Source organism: Sphaeramia orbicularis, chromosome 11 (assembly GCF_902148855.1).
Source record: "Sphaeramia orbicularis chromosome 11, fSphaOr1.1, whole genome shotgun sequence".
In the NCBI taxonomy this organism is placed as follows: Eukaryota; Metazoa; Chordata; class Actinopteri; order Kurtiformes; family Apogonidae; genus Sphaeramia; species Sphaeramia orbicularis.
In genome coordinates, this window is record NC_043967.1 from 11,894,419 (window position 1) to 11,914,796 (window position 20,378).

Below are 20,378 nucleotides of genomic sequence, written 5' to 3' on the forward strand. Positions count from 1 at the left end.
GGCATAATGTAATATTTTTTTCACATTAAACCAAGAAGTATTATTAGGGGTGTAACGGTGCAGAAAAATTTCAGTTCAGTACATTTTGATTCAGGGGTCTTCGGTTTGATACATTTTTAATACGTTTCCGGTACAGTGAAGTGGGGGTGCACTCCTTAACTACGTGTGGGACACAGGACATTTCTACAAAATATTGTTCAGTCACTTGTGTGTTAACAGGCACCCCACATGTTACGTATTTTTGAATGTTTAATGTTAGTTTATGGTAAACACTGTAATTTACGGAGTGTTTTTGAACGCCTCACAGTATTCCCTGAGGTGCTGTGAATGTAACCTCACAGTAACACAGGAGCAGGTTCACTTCATTTTACCAACTTGAGTTAAAAAATAAAAATCTTTTTGCTATAAACAAACCCGTGGACTCTTTGGTGCCACAAAGCTGCGACATACCGAAAACCGAAAGTGAAACCTAACATGCTTCAAACGAGAAACTGTTTGTATGAGTAGAAGTTAACCAACTGGGATTTTTTAAAGATGCCTATAACTGAATAGAATCAGGAGGGAAAATGCTGATATAGTAATCGGCTGATGACTCAACTCTCTTATTGCACAAAATCCGAATGAAAATTTGTTATTGCACATGCGTGATGTGAACTATCTTGGACCTCATAAGAAACTGAACAACTGATTCTGAATATCTTGGTCAAAGTGAGAAACTTACGGCAATCGAGTATGGGTCACTGAACATCAATGTGCAGTTTCTATTATTGAAGCTGTTCTTCTCCTTCTAAAGTCTGTACTAGTACTAACTCTGCACTCATTTGAAATAACCACAGAGGTTGTCTGTGATCTTAGTCCCCAAGGAATCTGTACCATGTCTGTGGGTAAAATACATTTGATAAAAATTCCACCATAAATGATGACCCACCTGATCCTTTGATATTATTTCTGAATATGCAAATTTACATCCCTGTCTTTTTCAAGGTTTTGTGATTCCTCCATGGATTTAAACTGATCTAAAACACAAAAGGACACAAAACAACCTACAGCCCTCCAGGAATAATGGTGGCTGCACTAGGGATTATAAAGTTTTATTCACCTTGAAGCCTTGTGTTGTGATGGAGCATGGAGACCCAAGAATAAAAGAAGAAATGCTGTGGAAAACCAAAATCTTGAAATGTGATCAGAAGGATGTCATGCATGGGAGCATGCAGCTATTTTTATTATTAATATTTTTTTAAAAATCTTTCAACAGGCAGTTTAGTAATCTGTAGGGATGGGAATCGATAAGAATTTAACGATTCCTACTCCATTATCGATTTTGCTTATCGATCCAATTCTCTTATTGATTCTCTTAAGGATTCTCATTGGGTGAGGGAATAAAAGAGTACAAACGAGTGTGTTTGCATCAGCTGTATTTTCTATTTCCATCTCTGCACAGAAAATATAACATATACAGCAGTGTTTTTCAACCTTGGGGTCAGGACCCCACGTGGGGTCACCTGGAATTCAAATGGGGTCGCCTGAAATTTCCAGTAATTGATAAAAATTGAAAAAAACTTACTAATAAAAAATATATGGTGACTTGAGAGAGGCAATCACAATCCCTAAACGCCATGATAAACTGAAGCTGAAACTGAAGCACTGTGGTACTGTTTATCTTTCAAATGTTCATTGTGGTCGGTTTAACCCTTAGGGGTCCATAATGACGGCTCCGTGACTGAATCACATGACATTTTCAACACGTCGTAGCATCGGAAGTCGGTCACGTAGACCACTGGGGACAATTGCATTCCAAAGTGCGGACTTGAAACACTCTCACTTCTCATTTGATGTTCATAGAGCAAATACAACCGGAGATATGACGGTTAGAAACTGGAGCAAACAAGCGATATAGCATTATTATAGCGATATAAAGCAAGCGTTATATTTCTGACCATATCTTTGGCATTTTTTGTCCTTTTTCAAAATGGAAAAAACTGGCTGAGTCTGTTGTCTAAAATTAATGTTTATTTGCAACATAGTATAGCAAACTATTACTTGATCAAAAACAAATTTTAGCAAAAAAAATGTCTCTGTACTGAATGTCTGAGCTCGCCAGAAATTTGTGATGTTAAAATGGGGTCATGAGCCGAAAAAGGTTGGGAACAACTGATATACAGTATGTACAAATAATAATAACAGACAATACCAGGTCCAGTTCAGTGGGTGGGTGGGGGGGCAGTGAAAGTGAAACTTAAAACACTTTACTAATTCCTGTCTTCTGTTGTTGTGCACCTCATTTCCTTTCCCCTGCCTGTGGAAACTTTTATTTGAGGGGGCAGGACGTTTGTTGCCCGCAACAGAAACGCCCTGGATGACGCCCCGGTGTTCATAGTGAATCAAATACATGACATTCCTGTAAATAAATAGCATGCTGTGGACAAATGTTTGAGTATATTGGAGGGATTTCACTCTTTTGAAGAAATGGAAGCTTTGCAAGTGTTACAAGTGATGTCATCACGCATGCGCAACGAAGGCGGAATCAATAAGCAGAATCGTTAAGCAGGCAGACAAACGATTACCAGGAATCGAGCTACTGGGAACTGGTTTTGTTTTGGTTTTTTTGCACTAAACAGAGATTTTTTTTTTAGTTTTTATTATTTATTTATTTATTTATATATGACACGGTGGTGCAGTGGTTAGCACTCGTGCCTCACAGACAGAAGGTCCTGGGTTCGATTCCAACACCAGTCAATGGGGGTGGGACCTTTCTGTGTGGAGTTTACATGTTCTCCCCGTGTTTGCGTGGGTTCTCTCCGGGCACTCCAGCTTCCTCCCACCATCCAAAGACATGCACTAATAGGTTAATGGGTTAATCTAAATTGCCCATAGGTGTGAATGTGAGAGTGATTGTTTGTCTCTGTATGTTCAGCCCTGTGATGAACTGGAGACATGTCCAGGCTGCACCCCGCCTTTGCCCATAAGTAGCTGGGACAGGCTCCAGCGACCCCCATGACCCTAGTGAGGATAAAGCAGGTTCAGGAAATGAATGAATGAATATTTATAGGCAAAATGTAATATTTTTTTCACATCGAGCTACTGGGAACCAGTTCTCAAAAAGAACTGGTTCTTGATTCCCATCCCTAAAAGATCTGTAACTTAAAGTAAAGTAAAACAGAGGCATTGCTCATCCAGTGTAAATGTGCAGCACACAATATGATGTATGGGAGCAGTTTTACATCATCAAAGGTTTACCAGTCCTACTAGTCCTGTACAAATAGCACTAAAACCAGTAATTCTGCCGCCGACCACTATCCAAGAGCCAAGTTCTACCCATACCAGCAGTTTGTAAAACATTTGATTAATCAACTTATCTCCAGCTTGGAAGTTCCAAATAAAAGACGATTATTTTAATTCATTTCTTAATTGCATTTACAGAGCGATCACTGCATCATGATATGAACGTAAAATGACATACGGTGATAGAAGTGTACAGAACAGTGTGACACACGCATGTGCATAAGTGTAATATGATAACATATTTAGTGCATACACATAGACACACACTGACGCGCACTCATGGAGCAAACATCAAAGATGCCACACAAAGACTGGGATTCAAACAGAGGGGTGGGATCCTGCTTCGCTACTTCAAAGCTTGCCATCTTTTTGAGGCAAAATTGGCTCTCGAGCTTCCTTCCCCATATTTCCCCCTCAGCTGTCTTTTAATCAGCCAATGCAAATGCTTTCCCTTTCTTTCTCATCTATCCATCTATTTCTCAATCTAACTGTCTGTTTTTGTTTTTTTTGTTTTTTTTTTCTGTCTCCGTCTCACTCCCCCTCTGTCTTGCAGGCTCTCACCTGTTTGTTAGTGAGGCAGTAATATGTAAACCCAGTTAAATGTGTAATTAAGGAGCTCTGTAAGCAGATGGTGGATTGAATTAATTGAACAGTCTTGGTTGATGAAAAGGGATAGCAAGAAAAAGAGACAATGGGACGGAAGAAATAGAACAAGAGGGAGACAAAGAATGAGAACACATAGGAGAGATAAAGTGACAGAAGCCAAATTGATTTGAATATGTCTTCCGATATTGTCTCAAAGTTGAATTGCTTTTGTCTATCTTGTGTACATTTGCCAGACGCTCCCTGACTTAAAATTGGTTATCTCGCTCCCGTGGAGTATAAATCAATCAAAAAAAACATTCATTTATTGTATGTTTCCTTTATATATATATTGTTGTTTTAACCATAAATATTTATACATATTCATATTTGGATGAGAAAAGCCTTTATTACAAATTTAACGTATAATATAAAAACAACATTAGTAATATTTATTGATCATTTTCTCGAACCAATTGTGAAACTGCGCACCTAGATTACGTTTGCAAACACAGTTAATTCAGGCAGTCTCACTGACCGGATGTTGTTCCAAGGATATTAGCAAATGAATTGGCCCAAAGATAATTTTGTTTACCTCTGCAAACAAATCAATTCTAGCCACTTCTAATCAAATGAGATGCAGTGTGCAGGAGCTGAGACTCGTCCTTTTTTTTTCCTGTCAGTGCTTCAGTATCAGCAGAGCCATGTTCTAACCTTATCTTTAGGCCATTATGTTACTTATCCCTCATCTTTTTATTGGGTATGGTTACATGATGTTTTTTTAAATCCGATTTATTTTTCCAGAAGAAATTAATCCGGAACTAAAGTACTTTCTCTTCTGTTTACGCGTACATGGAAATGTTAAACCCGAATAAAGGTTTACATGAGAAACGTTTATTCGGTTCTCGCAGCCCTTCTGTTAGCTTAGCTTAGCATACTCACTGCATTTCCATGGTCACACATAGCCAGTTTTTTAAAGGTGATTTGTTGTCTTTTGTAAGTGATTTTATAAAATCCGATTCTTTGTAATTATTTCTTTAGATCCACGACTTACTGCACTCATACAATCTTGGGACTGTTGTGTTGACGGAAGTTGGAAAATCTTTTTGTTGTTAGGGATGCATGCGCTGAATTAGCTTTGCTCTACCGTTTTAGCTTTGCATTAGTTTTTATTTCCCCAGATTTTATTAGTGCAGTAAGTCAAATGGCCATGATTTGAGCCTCAATTTGTGATCATATTGACCCCAGCGGACTAAAGTAATGATTAGGGAGAACTGAATTTCACAAAATCACTCATAAAATACTACAAATCATCTATAAAAGCCTGGCTACATCTGACCATAGGAATGAAGCCATTATGCTAAGCTGGCTAAGCTAAGCTAACGGTTTGGGTTGACTAGTCTGCATTGCATATTCTTCCGCCAGCGAAGAATGTGTGCGTCATGGCGACAGGACAAGACAACGAGCATGTGCAGAATGGAAGGAGTAAAGTCCAAACGGAATAAAGGGTTTACATGTCCAAGGAAGAATTTAGACCGCATTCAAAAGTGGATTAAACCAGTGACTTTAATCGGGTTTAAATTTAACCCGAACTTTTCTTTTTCAACTGGAATAAGGTGTTTACATGGGCATCTGAAATAGGATCGAACCTTTAATCAGATTAAACCAGGAATAAAAGTTGTCATGGAAACGCACAGATTGAGATGAATTCATCTTGACTAAATATCATGCCTAATAGAATATCTAGTAAATGTATTTCCAATGTTTTCATTTCCTATGTATGTTAAAAATACACTTTTCTCTTTTTTTCAGGGTCAAGTCATGTTTCGGAATGGAGAGAGAATGGGGACGATAAAATTCAACCAGTTTCAAGGTTTGTGTCACACTTTATTTTCCTCTGTGAATTTTGCAAATCTAATTTTCAGCTTGTTTAGAGTGGTATGATCAAAAAATACATTTTTAAAGGACCATGAATACGTTTTTGATCAAAACACCCAACTGCAAACCAAAAAAGTTTCCCTCGGGCATGAAGTGTGAACCATTGTCACATTTTGCAGGTTGGAAAGGATGGAAATGATGATAACAACTAGACCAATATGGGATTTTTGGAGCTGATGCCAATACCAATATTAGTGGCTAAAAAAAGCTGATATCCAATATATCGGTCGATATTGGCAGATAACCGATATATTGGACAATATATGAAAAAAGAACATGGATCTACACAGGATATAATAATCTTATATTAGATAATTGTGAACAGGTGGAACAACAGTTGCATAAATCTTTGTTTATCTCACAAAGATAATTTACACAACTTTCAAACACTGTATAATAGTCTTATATTAATTTAATATTAAGATTAATCGGCCGGCTGATTTATTGGTCGGGCTCTAATAACAACAACATCGAAGGTTGAGAAATTAGTGGTAAAAAGTCTAGAATTGTTTGTGAAAATACAAATAAATTGATACAAATAAAATGTACTGGCGACTCGTCCAGGGTGTACCCCACCTTCGCCCATAGGTAGCTGGGACCCTAGTGACAATAAAGTGGGTTCAGAAGATGAATGAATGAATGAATGAATGAATGAATGAATGAAATAAAATGTGAGGATTACTGAGGAAAGAAAGTACTGGAAGAGATAATGTGTCAGTATTATGATCTGTTCTTTCTGCTTTATTAAGAACTAGCGCATGGGGATCCACGGGTTCTAGATGTGGTAGTTTTTCTGCTGTTGTGTATTTGTGCATGCTGTACCGCATTTGTCCAGCAGTCACCGCCAAAGCCTTGTGGGTATAGCAACATGATTGTAAGGCTATTGTATTCCAAAATTACTAATATCTCCCAAAATATCGGTCCTATCAACTTGCTGTTTTTGCTAGTATGTTCCTTGATCAAAAATACATAAGTATGACAAACTGCAGCTGTCAGCTCTTTCCGGATTTTGTATGAATCACTGGACACACACACACACAGAGGCCACTTGGCTTTTAAAATGTATACTTAACACCATTAAAAACACACAGTCCACACATGTGGTGTAATTTCCAGAAAATGATTAGCTCAGGTGTGTATTTTGTATATGTTGCTCATGAGATGAATAACACAGTTAACAGCGTTTTTTTCAGTCCCGTTGTGCATAATGTTGACATTTGGACTAATCCCATAATGTCGGACATTGAGGTGAATCTCTTGTACAGAGTCAGGTATGACTGGTAACTTTAGGTGTGGTCAATAGCCGATATAAAGACAGCAAAGAAAACACAGAAATGTTTTTGCTAGCTTAAAATGCCACGAATTACGATATAACAGAGAGAACGTGCCATTGGCATGTTACGAGCAGGTCTGAGCCGTGGTGAAGTTGCTCACCGTCTGCGCTGTCATCACAGTACAATCAGTTGTCTGAGTGCCAGGTCGGATCGGATCCCTCAGGACAGGATCATGAGACTTGTCAGTTTAATGTGTCATCACCAAGGTAACGAAAACTAATGAAATGACGAAAACTAGAACTGTAAAAACATTTTCGTTAACTGAAATAAATAAAAACGATAATTAAAAGAAAAAAATGATAACTAACTGAAACTGTATTGTGTGCTTAGAAAACTAACTAAAATTTATAAAAAATTACGGATAAAATTCCCTTCGTTTTCGTCTTTGTCAATGTCGGATTGATATAAAATCAAGTTATTTCCCTCAAGCAATTTTAGCTGTTGGCACCATATGATATTTAACGGTCCGTCACTTCTCGTCACTTGTCGTTTAGGCGTCTTCTCATCCCCACTCTACTTGGAAACATGCAGACTAAAGTTGGGAGAAAGCAGCAGAGTCCTGTCTGGGATTTATTTGAATACGACGGAGAAGAAGAGAAAAGATATGAAAAAACTAAACTAAGCATTTAGAAAATAATGAAAACTAATAAAAACTAGAAAACCTGCTCTAAAAACTAATTAAAACTAACTGAATTAGAGAAAAAAAGGCAAAACTAAATAAAACTAAACTATAATGAAAAATCCAAAACTATTATAACCTTGGTCGTCGCTGTGCTGCTTGTTTAGAAGCCAGAGGTGGACACACCCGATACTGAATGATGACACTTTCAATTTCTGCGTACCTGTATTCAGTGACTGAATAAACATGTTAAGTTGATCACAATTTGTCCACAGTTCATTCTCTAATGACCAACGCTTCCCTCTTTAATATGAAGATAACCCCAAACCAATTAACTGAATATATCCCAAATATACATATTATTCTGACTCCTGGGTTTTTAATTGTGCGAAGTACAGATAGTTTCAATCCAAACCTGTTGTATCAGGTGCTGTTTTGCCAAAATACACCTAAGTTCATTGAATCCTGAACGAAACCAGATCAAGAACCAAACCTAATCTGTCAAGAAGGCTTAAGAGTGGGTTCATGGAAGGTGAGGTGAAAACCACACAGCGAAGCTCTTTGCTATAATTGATCTCATCGAGGCTAGGGAAGGTTTGTACGTAAACGCATCAGTGCGCTCTTCGCTCAAAACATCCTGATGTTATTTTTCAGCCAGCACGACTTGCAGAGTGGGAGAATAACTCCAAAACTGCATCTCTATGCAGGAGATTCCCAGCCCCTCGTCTCCTCAGACTGTATGTAGTGGACGGTGTGGTGCAGTTCAGCCCTCTCTGGCTAAACATCTTATCTCCTCCACTGCAGAGGGGCTCCATCCCCCAGATGCTTACATCACACTCTATGTGTGTGGAAAATGTGTGCAGTAAAGGACAATATTTCACTTTTGGGATGGAGCTGAATATCAATATTGTAGTTTTTTAACCCATAAAGACCCAGTGCTACTTTTGTGGCAGTTCCGAATGAATTTTCTGTCCATTTAACCTTTCTTAAGTGATTTATCACAATTTATTTCAATATTATTTTGTGTGAGTGTGTATGGGGGGGGTCAGTAAAAATCAGGTATTTTCCTATATGTAATTTAATGATCATGTAGATCAGGGGTGTTAAACATGCGGCCCGGGGGCCAAACCGGCCTGCAAAAGGTTCCAGTCCGGCCTGCGGGATGAATTTGCAAAAATTACACTTTTATACTTTTACACTTTTTTATATTCACAATCAAGGATGTTGAACTCATTTTAGTTTGAGTTCCACACACAGAACAATGTGATCTCAACTAAAATAATAGCGTAATAACCTATAAATAATGACTCCAAATTTTCTTAGTTTAATGCGAAAAACATAATATTACATTACACCTATAAATAATGACAACTCCAAATTTTTCTATTAGTTTTAGTTTAAAAGCTTACATTAAATTATGAAAATATTAACATTTACAAACTGTCCTTTAACAATAAAACGTGAAAAACCTGAAATATTGAAAGTAAAATTTTAACATTATTCTTCCTCTTTGTAAATATTTTGTGTCTTTGTAGATCCAATCCATAATATGCATGTATAAATGGTAAGTTGAGGTGTACTATTGTTAAAATTGCACTTCTTTTTCTCAAGAAATCTCAGTTTTTTCAGGTTATTCACATCATTTATGTTTGGATAGTTTGTAAAGGTACATATTTTCATGATTTAATTTTATTTGCACTAAAACAAAGAGAAAAATTTGGAGTCGTCATTATTTAGAGGTTATTATGTTATTATTTTAGTGGTCCGGCCCACTCGAGATCAGTTTAGGCTTAATGTGGCCCCTGAGCTAAAATGAGTTTGACACTCCTGATGTAGATGTTCACTGAAGCTCGGATTAAAGTTGAAGGATAATACACTGGAAACAGCAAACTGAAGAAAAAATGACTTTTTCAGCAAGGTTTTTTACTTTTCAATGACTGAACATAAAAAGAAATGTCTCTATCCATAAAAACATACATGGATTTTACTGGTGAATCAATGTTTCAGTACATATTGGTGTTTTTACGTTCACTACAGAGCCTCTCAACGTCCAAATCGGTCATATCTGATGACCCTGAAAAGATGAATAACTGCATTTTACACTAATTATTTCACCATATCAATAGGTTTAGTGGTTCAAAGGTTATTAACTCTTTCAGTGCCAGACAGTTAAGGGGCTAATAAGCCTTAAAAGTGCCACAGAATTTGGCCGTTTTTCAGTATTTCGCGTCGTTTTTATAATCGAAGTCTGAATCGTCATCAGAACTCATTTTCTAGCAGATGGGACTGTTTTGACAGATCGCTGTGTTTACGATATTACTACAAAATGGCCATCTAATTTGCATATGATTTCATTCATAAATTCATTCATAAAATTTCCCAAGCAGAAAACGAAACGCGAGCTCTTCCTTGGTCAAAAACCGCTCGGTAACATCCGACCGATTGCTACTTAGATTCAAAACGCACCGGACGCAGCCGATTCATTATTGATCGTAATTTGCAAGAAGATTTGAAAGAACGTCATTGAAATGTGAGAAAGACATGGGAGTGGATGGTTTGTTTGTGCACAAATATGGCGTGTTCTCCAAAGCCGATGTGATTGGCCCGTGGCACTTTAAAGGCTGTATTCGTAAAGCCGATTTAATCGGCCCATGGCACTGAAAGAGTTAAACATTTTAGATCAGTAGATGATTTTAGTTGCCAGTGGCTGTTTGGGTCTTTATGGGTTAATAAATATTTCTTTCACACAGATGTTTTAAAATCATTAGTATCCCTGTGGAGCTTGTGTTCTTCCTAACTGTGAGTCAAGTGGGTTTTAAACTCCACCTGCTTATGATGAGACAAGACAAGAGGGTGAAACAAGAGGAGAGAGAGCACCAACTGAAAAGGATCAGCACAGCCTGAAAAAATGGTTCAGATTATACCTTTTATTCATCTTTTTGTTTTCTTGTTGGGTCTGCAGTATGTGAAGCAGATTTTTCACGTAGCTTTAAAATGTTTGTCTACTGCCGTATATGACGAGCATAACAACGGATATTCCATTTGAAGCATGATGTACTGTAAGCCAGTCAGTACAGTGAAACAAACCCAACAGGGCGATGCTTGCAGAGGGGCCTTGATCACCCTGAAGGGGTCCATTATCACACTTATTACATGGCTCAATAATTTGTCAACAAATGATAATTTAAAAATGATTAAAGTCTATGATCAGTGCTTTGCCCAGAGCAACAGTCTGTTACCCACAGCAGTGGTGTGTTATACAGGAATAAGCCACTGTAGAATGTTGGACCAATTAGAACGGACCAGAGCGGTAGAGAAAACAGAGTAGCGACACTTCCATAGAGTCCAGTTGTAAAAAAAAATGGCGGACAAAATATGGACCTACTTCTGGGTTATGGAGGTGCAATAGTTCCAAACATTGAGTATTGTGGCAGCTGATCTAGCAACTCCAGTTAATAAGTTAATAAGATATCATCGTCTTTTAAATTATCGAGAGTATTTCCGTCCGTCCGTTACAAAAATTTCAATCATCTTCTTCTCCAAAACTACAATTCCGATTGACTTCAAACTTGGTATACAGCTTCTTTATGATGATGTCAACAAAAGTTAGTGAAATTAAAAATTAGATCTGGATCTGATTCTGGATTTGGTGTGACTTTGAAAAATTTCCCCATTATAAGAGATAGGAAATGGATCGATGCAATAACTCAGTAAATATAAATGATATCCAGTGTAAATTTCTACAGTCTGGCCCTGATGGGGAGATGACCAAAACATAATGGCCACATGCTGATCAGGATCAGTGGCGGCTGCTCGTCTTTCAGACAGGGGAAACTCATTGTCGGCTTACATAAAAAAATTTTTTTTTTAAATTGTCAAGTTATTTAAACATAAATTCGGCCCTCTGTTCCTTTTTAAGAAAATACTCAGTGACCTTATCATACCAAGTAGGCGTCTTTTCCAGGGACTGGACCAGTGTCCTCTGACTGTCCAGCAGAACTAGGCTGCTTAGATTGCCTTGGCCCTTTGTGTTGCAGGTGTAAGACTTCAGCCTTTTTAAACAACAGATGCTCCTTTCACCCCGACCTAGCCGACAGTTTGATTGATTTAACTATCTACAAAACGATATTAAACTCGAACAAGAAATTATTAAATTATGGAACTGAAACAAGAAAATGCTGAAATTATGTTAAATTGAAACAAGGAAGTACAAAGAGTGTGTTTTATTTACAGTGCAAGAAATGAACGAGTAATTTCGTAGTGGTTTCTCTCTTGATTTCACAGCAGAATGTGTGACGGTATTAAACTGAACTGTGTCAGTGAAGGAGATCTCAAACTAACTGTCAATGAAACGGGATTCAGCCTTTCCACTGATCCTCCAATCAGCACGTGGGATTCTGGCGTCCAGCCCGGCCAAGCTCCGCCCACAGCTCCATTCACCCCCAGAGACGCCCGGCGTCCGGGGGCGGGACAACATCGTGGCATTTATCCAATTACCGTCCAGTTTTGAGGCAATGAGAAAAACTGTTCCACTCAGTCCCATTGAAGCCCAGAGACGCCCACAGTCTACGGACAAATGCACTGAGCAGAGATGGAGGAGAAAACAGCGCAACGGGAATGTATGAGAAGTGAACAACATCGAGTCTGTTAGTTTGTGATAAAGCTGATTCTGAACAAACTCGTCTGTGAGATGAACGTGTTCTAACACATTTGTAGTCAATGAAATGTCAACACAACCGAACATATTTAACCATTTAATTTTCATAATTTCAGGGGAAGCCAAGCTTCCCTTGCAGTCTGTGAGAAATCGCCACTGATCAGGATCTTCCTCTGGATCCGGAAACTTACGGAAAATTTAACATGGGCTCTTATGGAGAAAAAATTTCAGTCGTCTTCTTCTGCAAAACTCCAGTTCTGATTGACTTCAGACTTGGTATACAGCTTCTGTATGATGATGTCAACACAAGGTATTGAAATTATTTTGATCTGGATCTGATTCTGGATTTGGTGTGACTTTGAAAAATGTTCCCATTATAACAGATAGGAAGTGGATTGATCCAATTAATCAGTAAGTATCAATGATATCAAGGTGGAATTTGAATTTTTGACAGATCTGATTGGAATGTGACCAAAACATGGGCTATTTCTGTAATATAATAAATACACAGAACTGGGTGATAATAAATGGCATCTGGATACATTTCCCAAAGCTTTTAATTTGGCCGGTAAGCTACAGGGCCATTGGTCCTATTTTTTATACATGAGCACAATTGACAGTGATATTATAGTATAACATGTGCAAATAGGACAAAGTGTGTGTCTTTCTGGAGGACTGACCTGTTTGGCTGGGAGATTGTGGGGCACTCAGTCTCAATTAATTAATGACGCACATCTGCCCCCATTTTTTTTTTTTTTTCATCTTTCCTCCCTCAGCTCCATGTTTGTTTGTTTTTTCCATTGCATACTTCCATCGACAAAACGCTCTGCCCAGTTGCAGCTACTTGGTCTCTCTCTCTCTCTCTCTCTCTCTCTCTCTCTTTCTCTCAACCGTCCTCTGACCTCAATATATCCCTTCTATCCCCCCTTCCCCTTCACTCTATCACTTCTTTCTCACTTGTCAGGGGTTGCAAATTTGTCACCCCTTTGACACTCCAAGAGCTGGAGCTGGGTGGAGAGGAGAGACAAGGAGGGACAGCCCCATCTTGAATATTTCAAAAGGCAGTGATCCTCAACATGACCCTATTATCTGTCCTCAGCCTCTGATCCTCCATTTTACCCTGTCAGACATTCTTAGTCAGGGGCCTGGCTTTTATGCCCACTGTCTCTCTTGGGGATTAAAGATAGCTTGCCGCCAGAGGTCTTGATCACAGTTGCAGTCCCTCCGAGTACTGATTCGAAATCAACCCACGATGAGGGACACTAGATAAGGATGCATGGCCTTTGTCCATCCCAAAAGCAACATTCACTAAGGTGGGGATGTGATGCGTTTGGGGAAAAAGGTTAAGATGTTTCGGATCTTCAGAGATATGTTACAGGATTCACTGACTACAACACCCCTCAAGTAAGAATTAATTTCCTGCTTTCCTGTCATCCTCTTCAGGAATCTGAACTCATAACACCCTCACTGCTGTCAGTTTACCTCCAGGCGATCGTCTGCACACACATCTCAACTTAAGTAGCACACACCAATATCGCTGAACCACCAGTGTTTTTTTTTAATGATGCATGTTAAAGATTCGCAGCCCTGATAGACACTAAATAAAATGAACTTGATCAAAGACAAACTGACCTTAGGTGAAAGAACCTTTGACTTCATCAAATTCCCAAATGCTGCTACAATGTCGGGTCAGACTGTGTTTCCTGTTAATAGGCTTTTATAGAAGAGTTATGCTGGAAATGAGGAGCGGAAATCAGTGTTCAGACCAGCGTGAGGTTGGAAAACAGTGAATGATTTGTGCCTGAGGTACATCACAGAGCTTGCATGTATTTTGTAGCATGTCCGCTTGGAGAAAAATCGGATAAACATGGATGATGCAGAGAAAGAACCTTACTTTACCCAACCATCGACCATTTTTTGGAAGCAGACAAATACTGCATTGCAACTTAACCCTTTCATGCATGAATTATGAGAACCTTAGTCTAGATTTTTATTCCTGAGTGTTTTTATTCCTCTTTAGGCATGAAAAAAAAAATGCGATTGAATTTTTTTTATTGAACCTGTTTTTTATGAAGGTTGATTTGTTTCTTTATTGGTTTAACTAAAAAAAAATCAATAAAAAAAGTGTTTGAAAGCAAAAAAATATATATTTACGATCCAAAAAATTTTATTTGAACACTTTTTTTCTTTGATTGAAAAGTTATTTTTTTTGTTGTTTGTAAAAACTGTGGCACTCAGTGTAGGGATGAAATTAAAAAGCCTTTATTAAAGCATGGCCAAACAAATAAAAACTGAGCCGACGCGTTGCGGCCTATGGGCCTTCATCAGGACTGATATAAGAAGGCCGCCCATATGGATCCTCCTATACATAGGGAGAGGTCACATGACTGGGCGGACCTTAAAGACAGAGATTAGAGAATTAAAAATTGAAACAGACAAAAAAAAAAACAGAGCAATATATAGTATATAAACAAACAACATAGACATTTCAAGCACTATGAGTCTTCATATAAAGTGAGTTATCAGACATAAGCAGATAAACAATAAGGGTTTTTAATCAGGAGCCGAGGGAGGGCACAGTAAGCCTAGTGGGGAGGATCCCACTTGAGTCAGAGGGGGTTTTTTTTATTGAAGTTTTTTTTTTGTTTTTGTTTTTTTTTTTTTTTGACTGATTGAATTTGTTTTTTTTGTTTTTTGGGTTTTTTTGGGGGTTTTTTTTTGGTTAAAGCAAAAAAAAAAAAAAAAAAAATCGACCTTCATAATTTTTCGTGGAGTTCCGAAAATGTCCAGTTCACTGGACACCATGTGTTTAATTTTTGAAGCAAATAATGCAATATCAGAAAGAGATATACTGTGTAAAAACTATAAAATCAAAACATTTTTAATCCAGCTAATCTGATGTTTTCTCACATTTTATCATATTCCCAATTTTTATTAGCAACTGATTTACACTCAAACATGTTAGTGCAGATCAGGTTTATCAAGAACACAAAAGTTACAGTGATGGTGTGACTGTCAATATATTATTATGGGATGGTGCATGAGCGTCCACTGTGTTGGCTGATATGGAACTAAAACAACAAAGCCCATGAATTAGGGCTGCACGATTAATCAATTTTAAATCGAAATTGGATTTTTTAATTAGGACAATTTTTAAAAAAGGGAAATCGTAAAATCGATTTCATCTCTCTCGTGCCTCCGGGCCGCGTGCCTCCACGTGCCCGCGGGCTACCGTAGGCTCTTCCTGTGACAGCGGTCTGTCACAGAAGTCCGTGTAATGACCGGACTTTAAATGTGTTAATGAGCCTGCAGTACTTATAGCAATATAAGCCGTGGCTTCACGCACGGATCCCGCAATTGAAATATAACTGCAAGCGGATCACTCATCTTCTGTTGTCCCGGATCCGTACCGTACTGTCTTCTTCCGAACCGGGTCCGGGTCTCGGGGTCAGCAGCCTCAGCAGTGGAGCCCACACAGCCCTGTGCCCACACACATCCACCAGCTCCACACATAGAATCCCTCCAGTGTGTCCTGGGTCGGTCTGTTCCACGCACAGATCCTCCAGTTTAAATAGAACCGCATGTGGATCACTCATATTAACCTGGTCCACGCACACACGACAGATGCCTGTCACTGACTGACACTGGTATCACTGCTGTGGGCCAGATACCCAGAAAAGAAACAAAAAAAAAACTTTTTTTTTTTTAATAATTAATTTAGTCCTCTTACTTGCTAAATTTTTCATTCACAAATGTAAGTTCTGTAACACAAAACCAAATATTATTTATGTTTTGTAAGATGTTGAAATTTATTTAAAGCTCTTAAATGTGGAAACAAAAAGGCTGTAACAACTATCAGTATTTGCTCTGATTTGGACATTTTCTTATAGTGTATTCCCCCTGACAAACTTATGTTATTTTCTTGTTGTATACATTGTTTGTGTACTCTACTTCATTTCAAAGATTTAATGAGGAGAAAAAACAAAACAAAACTGTAGGTTCATCACGTGATACCATCACAGCTTTGAGGTCAGAGCAGTGGCTTGCATTGTGGGCTGCTCACGAAAACGACATGCTGACTGCTGTTGCCTTTTCTAGTTATACCCAAAAATCGAAATCGAAAATCGAGTTTTTAGAGAAAAAATCAGGATTTTTTTTTTTGCCAAAATCGTGCAGCCCTACCATGAATATATGAGAGAACAGATGGAGAATAGCCATCCACTGGAGTGACCACTATGTATGAAAGGGTTAATATGACCTTTTAGCAGTGACACTGACTCAATTCTTATATATAGATGACTTATTATTATTTTATGTTAGAAAAAGAGATCATAGTTGGCCAACATTCAAGTGTGTTTGAATGCAGTGACATAGTTTTCTTGATGGTTGGTAGACTTTCTTTTCTGGATTTGGTGCTGATGTAAGGATTTGACTGAGGATTAGAATGAGGATTTACCACATGGAGTAAGTAAGTGTTGCTGTGTAGAAAATAAATATTACATTACGGTACATATATGGTTATTGTTGTGAGGGAGCAACTAGTGCTGCAGTGAAAGTAGTTCTGATGCTCTAACATTTCTACTGTACATGCATCACGCTGCCTTAACCCTGAAAAGCCTGAACAATTAAATCAGAAAACAGAAAAGTCCACTTCTTTGTCACTGGAGCCTTTATCGCTCCTTCTGAAAAACCTAAGAATTGCTTTTTTCAAATATCAATTTTCATGTATGAGTTTCAATTTTGGATCATCTTTTATTATTTTCTAACAAACAAAAACATAATATAACACAAACCTGTCTAACAAATTGGTAATTCCTTTTCAAAACTGTCAAAGTTCTTCCTCCTTCCTCATTAATGTCAGTCTTGTAGTGTCACTGGAAAGGCCTCTGGTGAATGAATTCCTCCCCCTGGTGGATTATCTGTGTATTGCATGTATCTAATTGTATACATTAGGTTTTTCAAGAAAACAAATATCACACTGATCATGGAGATCACAGGTGTCAAACATGCGTCCCGGGGGCCAAATCCGGCCTGCCAAAGGGTTCAATCTGGCCCCTGGGATGAATTTGTGAAATGCAAAAATTACTGAAGATATTAATAAGGAAGGACGTTAAAATCATTTTAGGTCATTTCAGTCTAAAGTGGATAAGACCAGTAAAATACTATCATAATAACCTATAAATAATGAAAACCGTAAATTTGTCTCTTTGTTTTAGTGTAAAAAAGTAAAATTACACAAAAATGTTTATATTGACAGACTAGTCTTTTACAAAAAATATGAGTATGTGAAATGTCTTAAAAGAAGTATGTGGAATTTTAATAATATTCTCCCTGTTATTTAATGTTTTGTGTATTTGTAGATCCACTGTGATCTCTAAGTTGTGATTCACGTGTATAAATGATAAACTAAGGTATACTATTGTTAACATTGCACTTATTTTACTAAAGAATTTTCAGCTTGTTCATATTTGTTCATGTTATGTTCAAATACAATTTGAGGAAATAAACATTTTCATTACAGAATTTACTTTCTTCACTCAAAAGTTCTTATCCTATTACTCATATTATTTTACTGGTCCGGCCCACTTTAGATCATATTAGGCTGAATGTGGCCCCTGAACGAAAATGAGTTTGAAACCCCTGATGCAGAGGGTTTTAAAGCTCATGTATAAAATGTTACGTTTGGCATTATAGGGTTAACTATTACATAAACCCTGTTTCCAGAAATGTTGGGACATTTTCTAAAATACATTAAAATCTGTATATTTTAAACTTTATTCAAATGATGAAGAAATATAATATTTTCACTGCTTAACTTTTTGCTGTTTGCAAATCTTCAACAGCCCTAGACCATCAGAGTTTTGCATCTTTCAGTATTAGAGTTTAGATCAGTCTTTGTCATGTAGAACCTGAGGTCTGTTGTTCCTGAAAATACTCATGATAATCATCTAACCACAGCACACATTTCCTCTGTCTTTAAGTCCACCTCAGATGAGCTGATTTCTGGAGAATTCTGTGGTGTGTCTGCACAGAGCTGATATATTTCTTTCTCTTCATGGGATACAGTTTCAGGTTTCAGTTGTAGATGCTGAGGTGGACTGCGTTAAGTACCAACGTTCCTCTTGAGCCCATGTGGTTGTATTCATCATTGTAACATGATGGTTTTTCATGCGATGTTGCCTGAGGGCCCAAAGGTTCTGCCCTTCACACACTGAGATTTCACCATATTACATACTATAGATGGGAAAGGAAAACATTAGATTATGAAAAATATACGTTTTGAACAGACTGATAATTCTCTCATGATGTTTGGCCCAAAGTATTGAGTTGAGTGAATTCACTGGTGGATGCTCCTTTTCCATTAGCATTAGCTGCTAACTGCGGACACTGTCAGAACTGTGTTAGGGTTAAAGGTTAAAGGTTAATTCCTTTTATTGTCCTTGAAGGTAAACTTGGTCTCTGCATTTTACCCATCCTAATACACACAACAGTACCTATCATTAGCATTATCAGCTAGCATTAGTACATAGCACACACTGGATGCAGTGAGCTGCCGTTGAAGGTGCTCAAGGACCGACTCCAGGTCTTCATCAGTAATGTGGTCAACGACACAGACAGCAGATTGAACGTATACGTATCTGTTTTTAGTTAACGGTGGTTTTGTCTTACACATGTGTTTACGTGAACGCTTTAGTCTTATTTCATCTGGTACATGATTTTTTTGTTGTTTTTGTCTGTTTCAAAGGTCAAAATGTAACTTTTTTAATATTTACAAAATACAATGAAGTTGTTCAGTGAAATCACTGAGAAATGTTTCCTTATAATAATAATAATAATCCTACTATAATGGACGTTCTGTGTCCAACGCATGTCCGATCGATGTCTCAATGTTGCAGCATGGGAGAGCGTACAGGTGCAATGCCGCTGTTGCACCACAGGAGGGCACAATCATACAATGGCACCATGGGTACAATGCAGCTAGAAATAATAATAATAATAGTAACTTCATTTATATAGCACCTTTAAAAACTAAGTTTACATAGTGCTTTGACAGACAAAGCAGAAGGGCACAACAGCAGGATACAAGATGCAAGCAAAGACACTAAAACAGAAACAACACAATAAATGGAGAAAACATGACACTTCAAATAAATAGTGAATCGGAGTAAAGAGGGCAAAGATAATGTAACATGATGCTGTCAAATCAATGCAAAAATGAAGGAGTGAGAAGAAACAAGATCATGTATGAGAATATAAATTAATAACCAAACAAGATAAAATTAAAAATTAAAAAATTAAAAAGGGACAAACATCACACAAAGGTAAGTCTATAAAAATGTGTTTTAAGAAGTGATTTAAAAGATGTCACCGATTCCTGATTCTTTGTACTAGTAAGTTTTAGTTTAGTTTTTATTGCATTCTAGAAAATGTCCCAATTTTTCTGGAAATATGGGTTGTGGTTCTGTGACTTTTGTATGATAGAAAAAATAGTAATCAATAGCTATATAGAATGACAAAAAAACCAAAACACATTCTATCTAAAAAATATATCACCAGCTTTATGCTATTTGTGTTTTTTTAATGTGAGGAACATTTAGTTCTATATGATCAAACACTGAATAAAACTGAGTTTATACCGGAATAATGAAACAACAAGCCATAAATAGTCAGTGCAGAGACTGAACAACAGGCTGAGCGCTGAAGCCATCAATATTCCCCGTGGGGACGGAGCACTGGGATAGTGTTTTAGCATCTCTAAGGAGCAGAGCCGACATATAATCCCTTCTGTTTAGATCCTGACAAAGGACGTGGTCAAGGGAAACATGGTCATTGATCTTCATTCAGCACTGAGAGGAAAAACACATATCCTGATTGTATCCACATGCACTGTGCGATTTACTGTGCAAAAGTTGTTGAATGTCGTCAAACAATTTCAACATTTGCTGATGTTGTGATGCCAGAATCA

At 37.7% G+C, this 20,378-nt stretch overlaps 1 protein-coding gene across 1 annotated transcript in view; it reads left to right on the top strand.

Moving 5' to 3' along the window:
- gabbr2 (gamma-aminobutyric acid (GABA) B receptor, 2) overlaps positions 1–20,378 on the top strand; it is a 526,760-nt gene that overhangs the window by 289,823 nt on the left and 216,559 nt on the right. Inside the window, 1 exon segment of the mRNA XM_030147570.1 lies at positions 5,677–5,737. Within this exon segment, the coding sequence (XP_030003430.1) occupies positions 5,677–5,737 (61 nt within the window).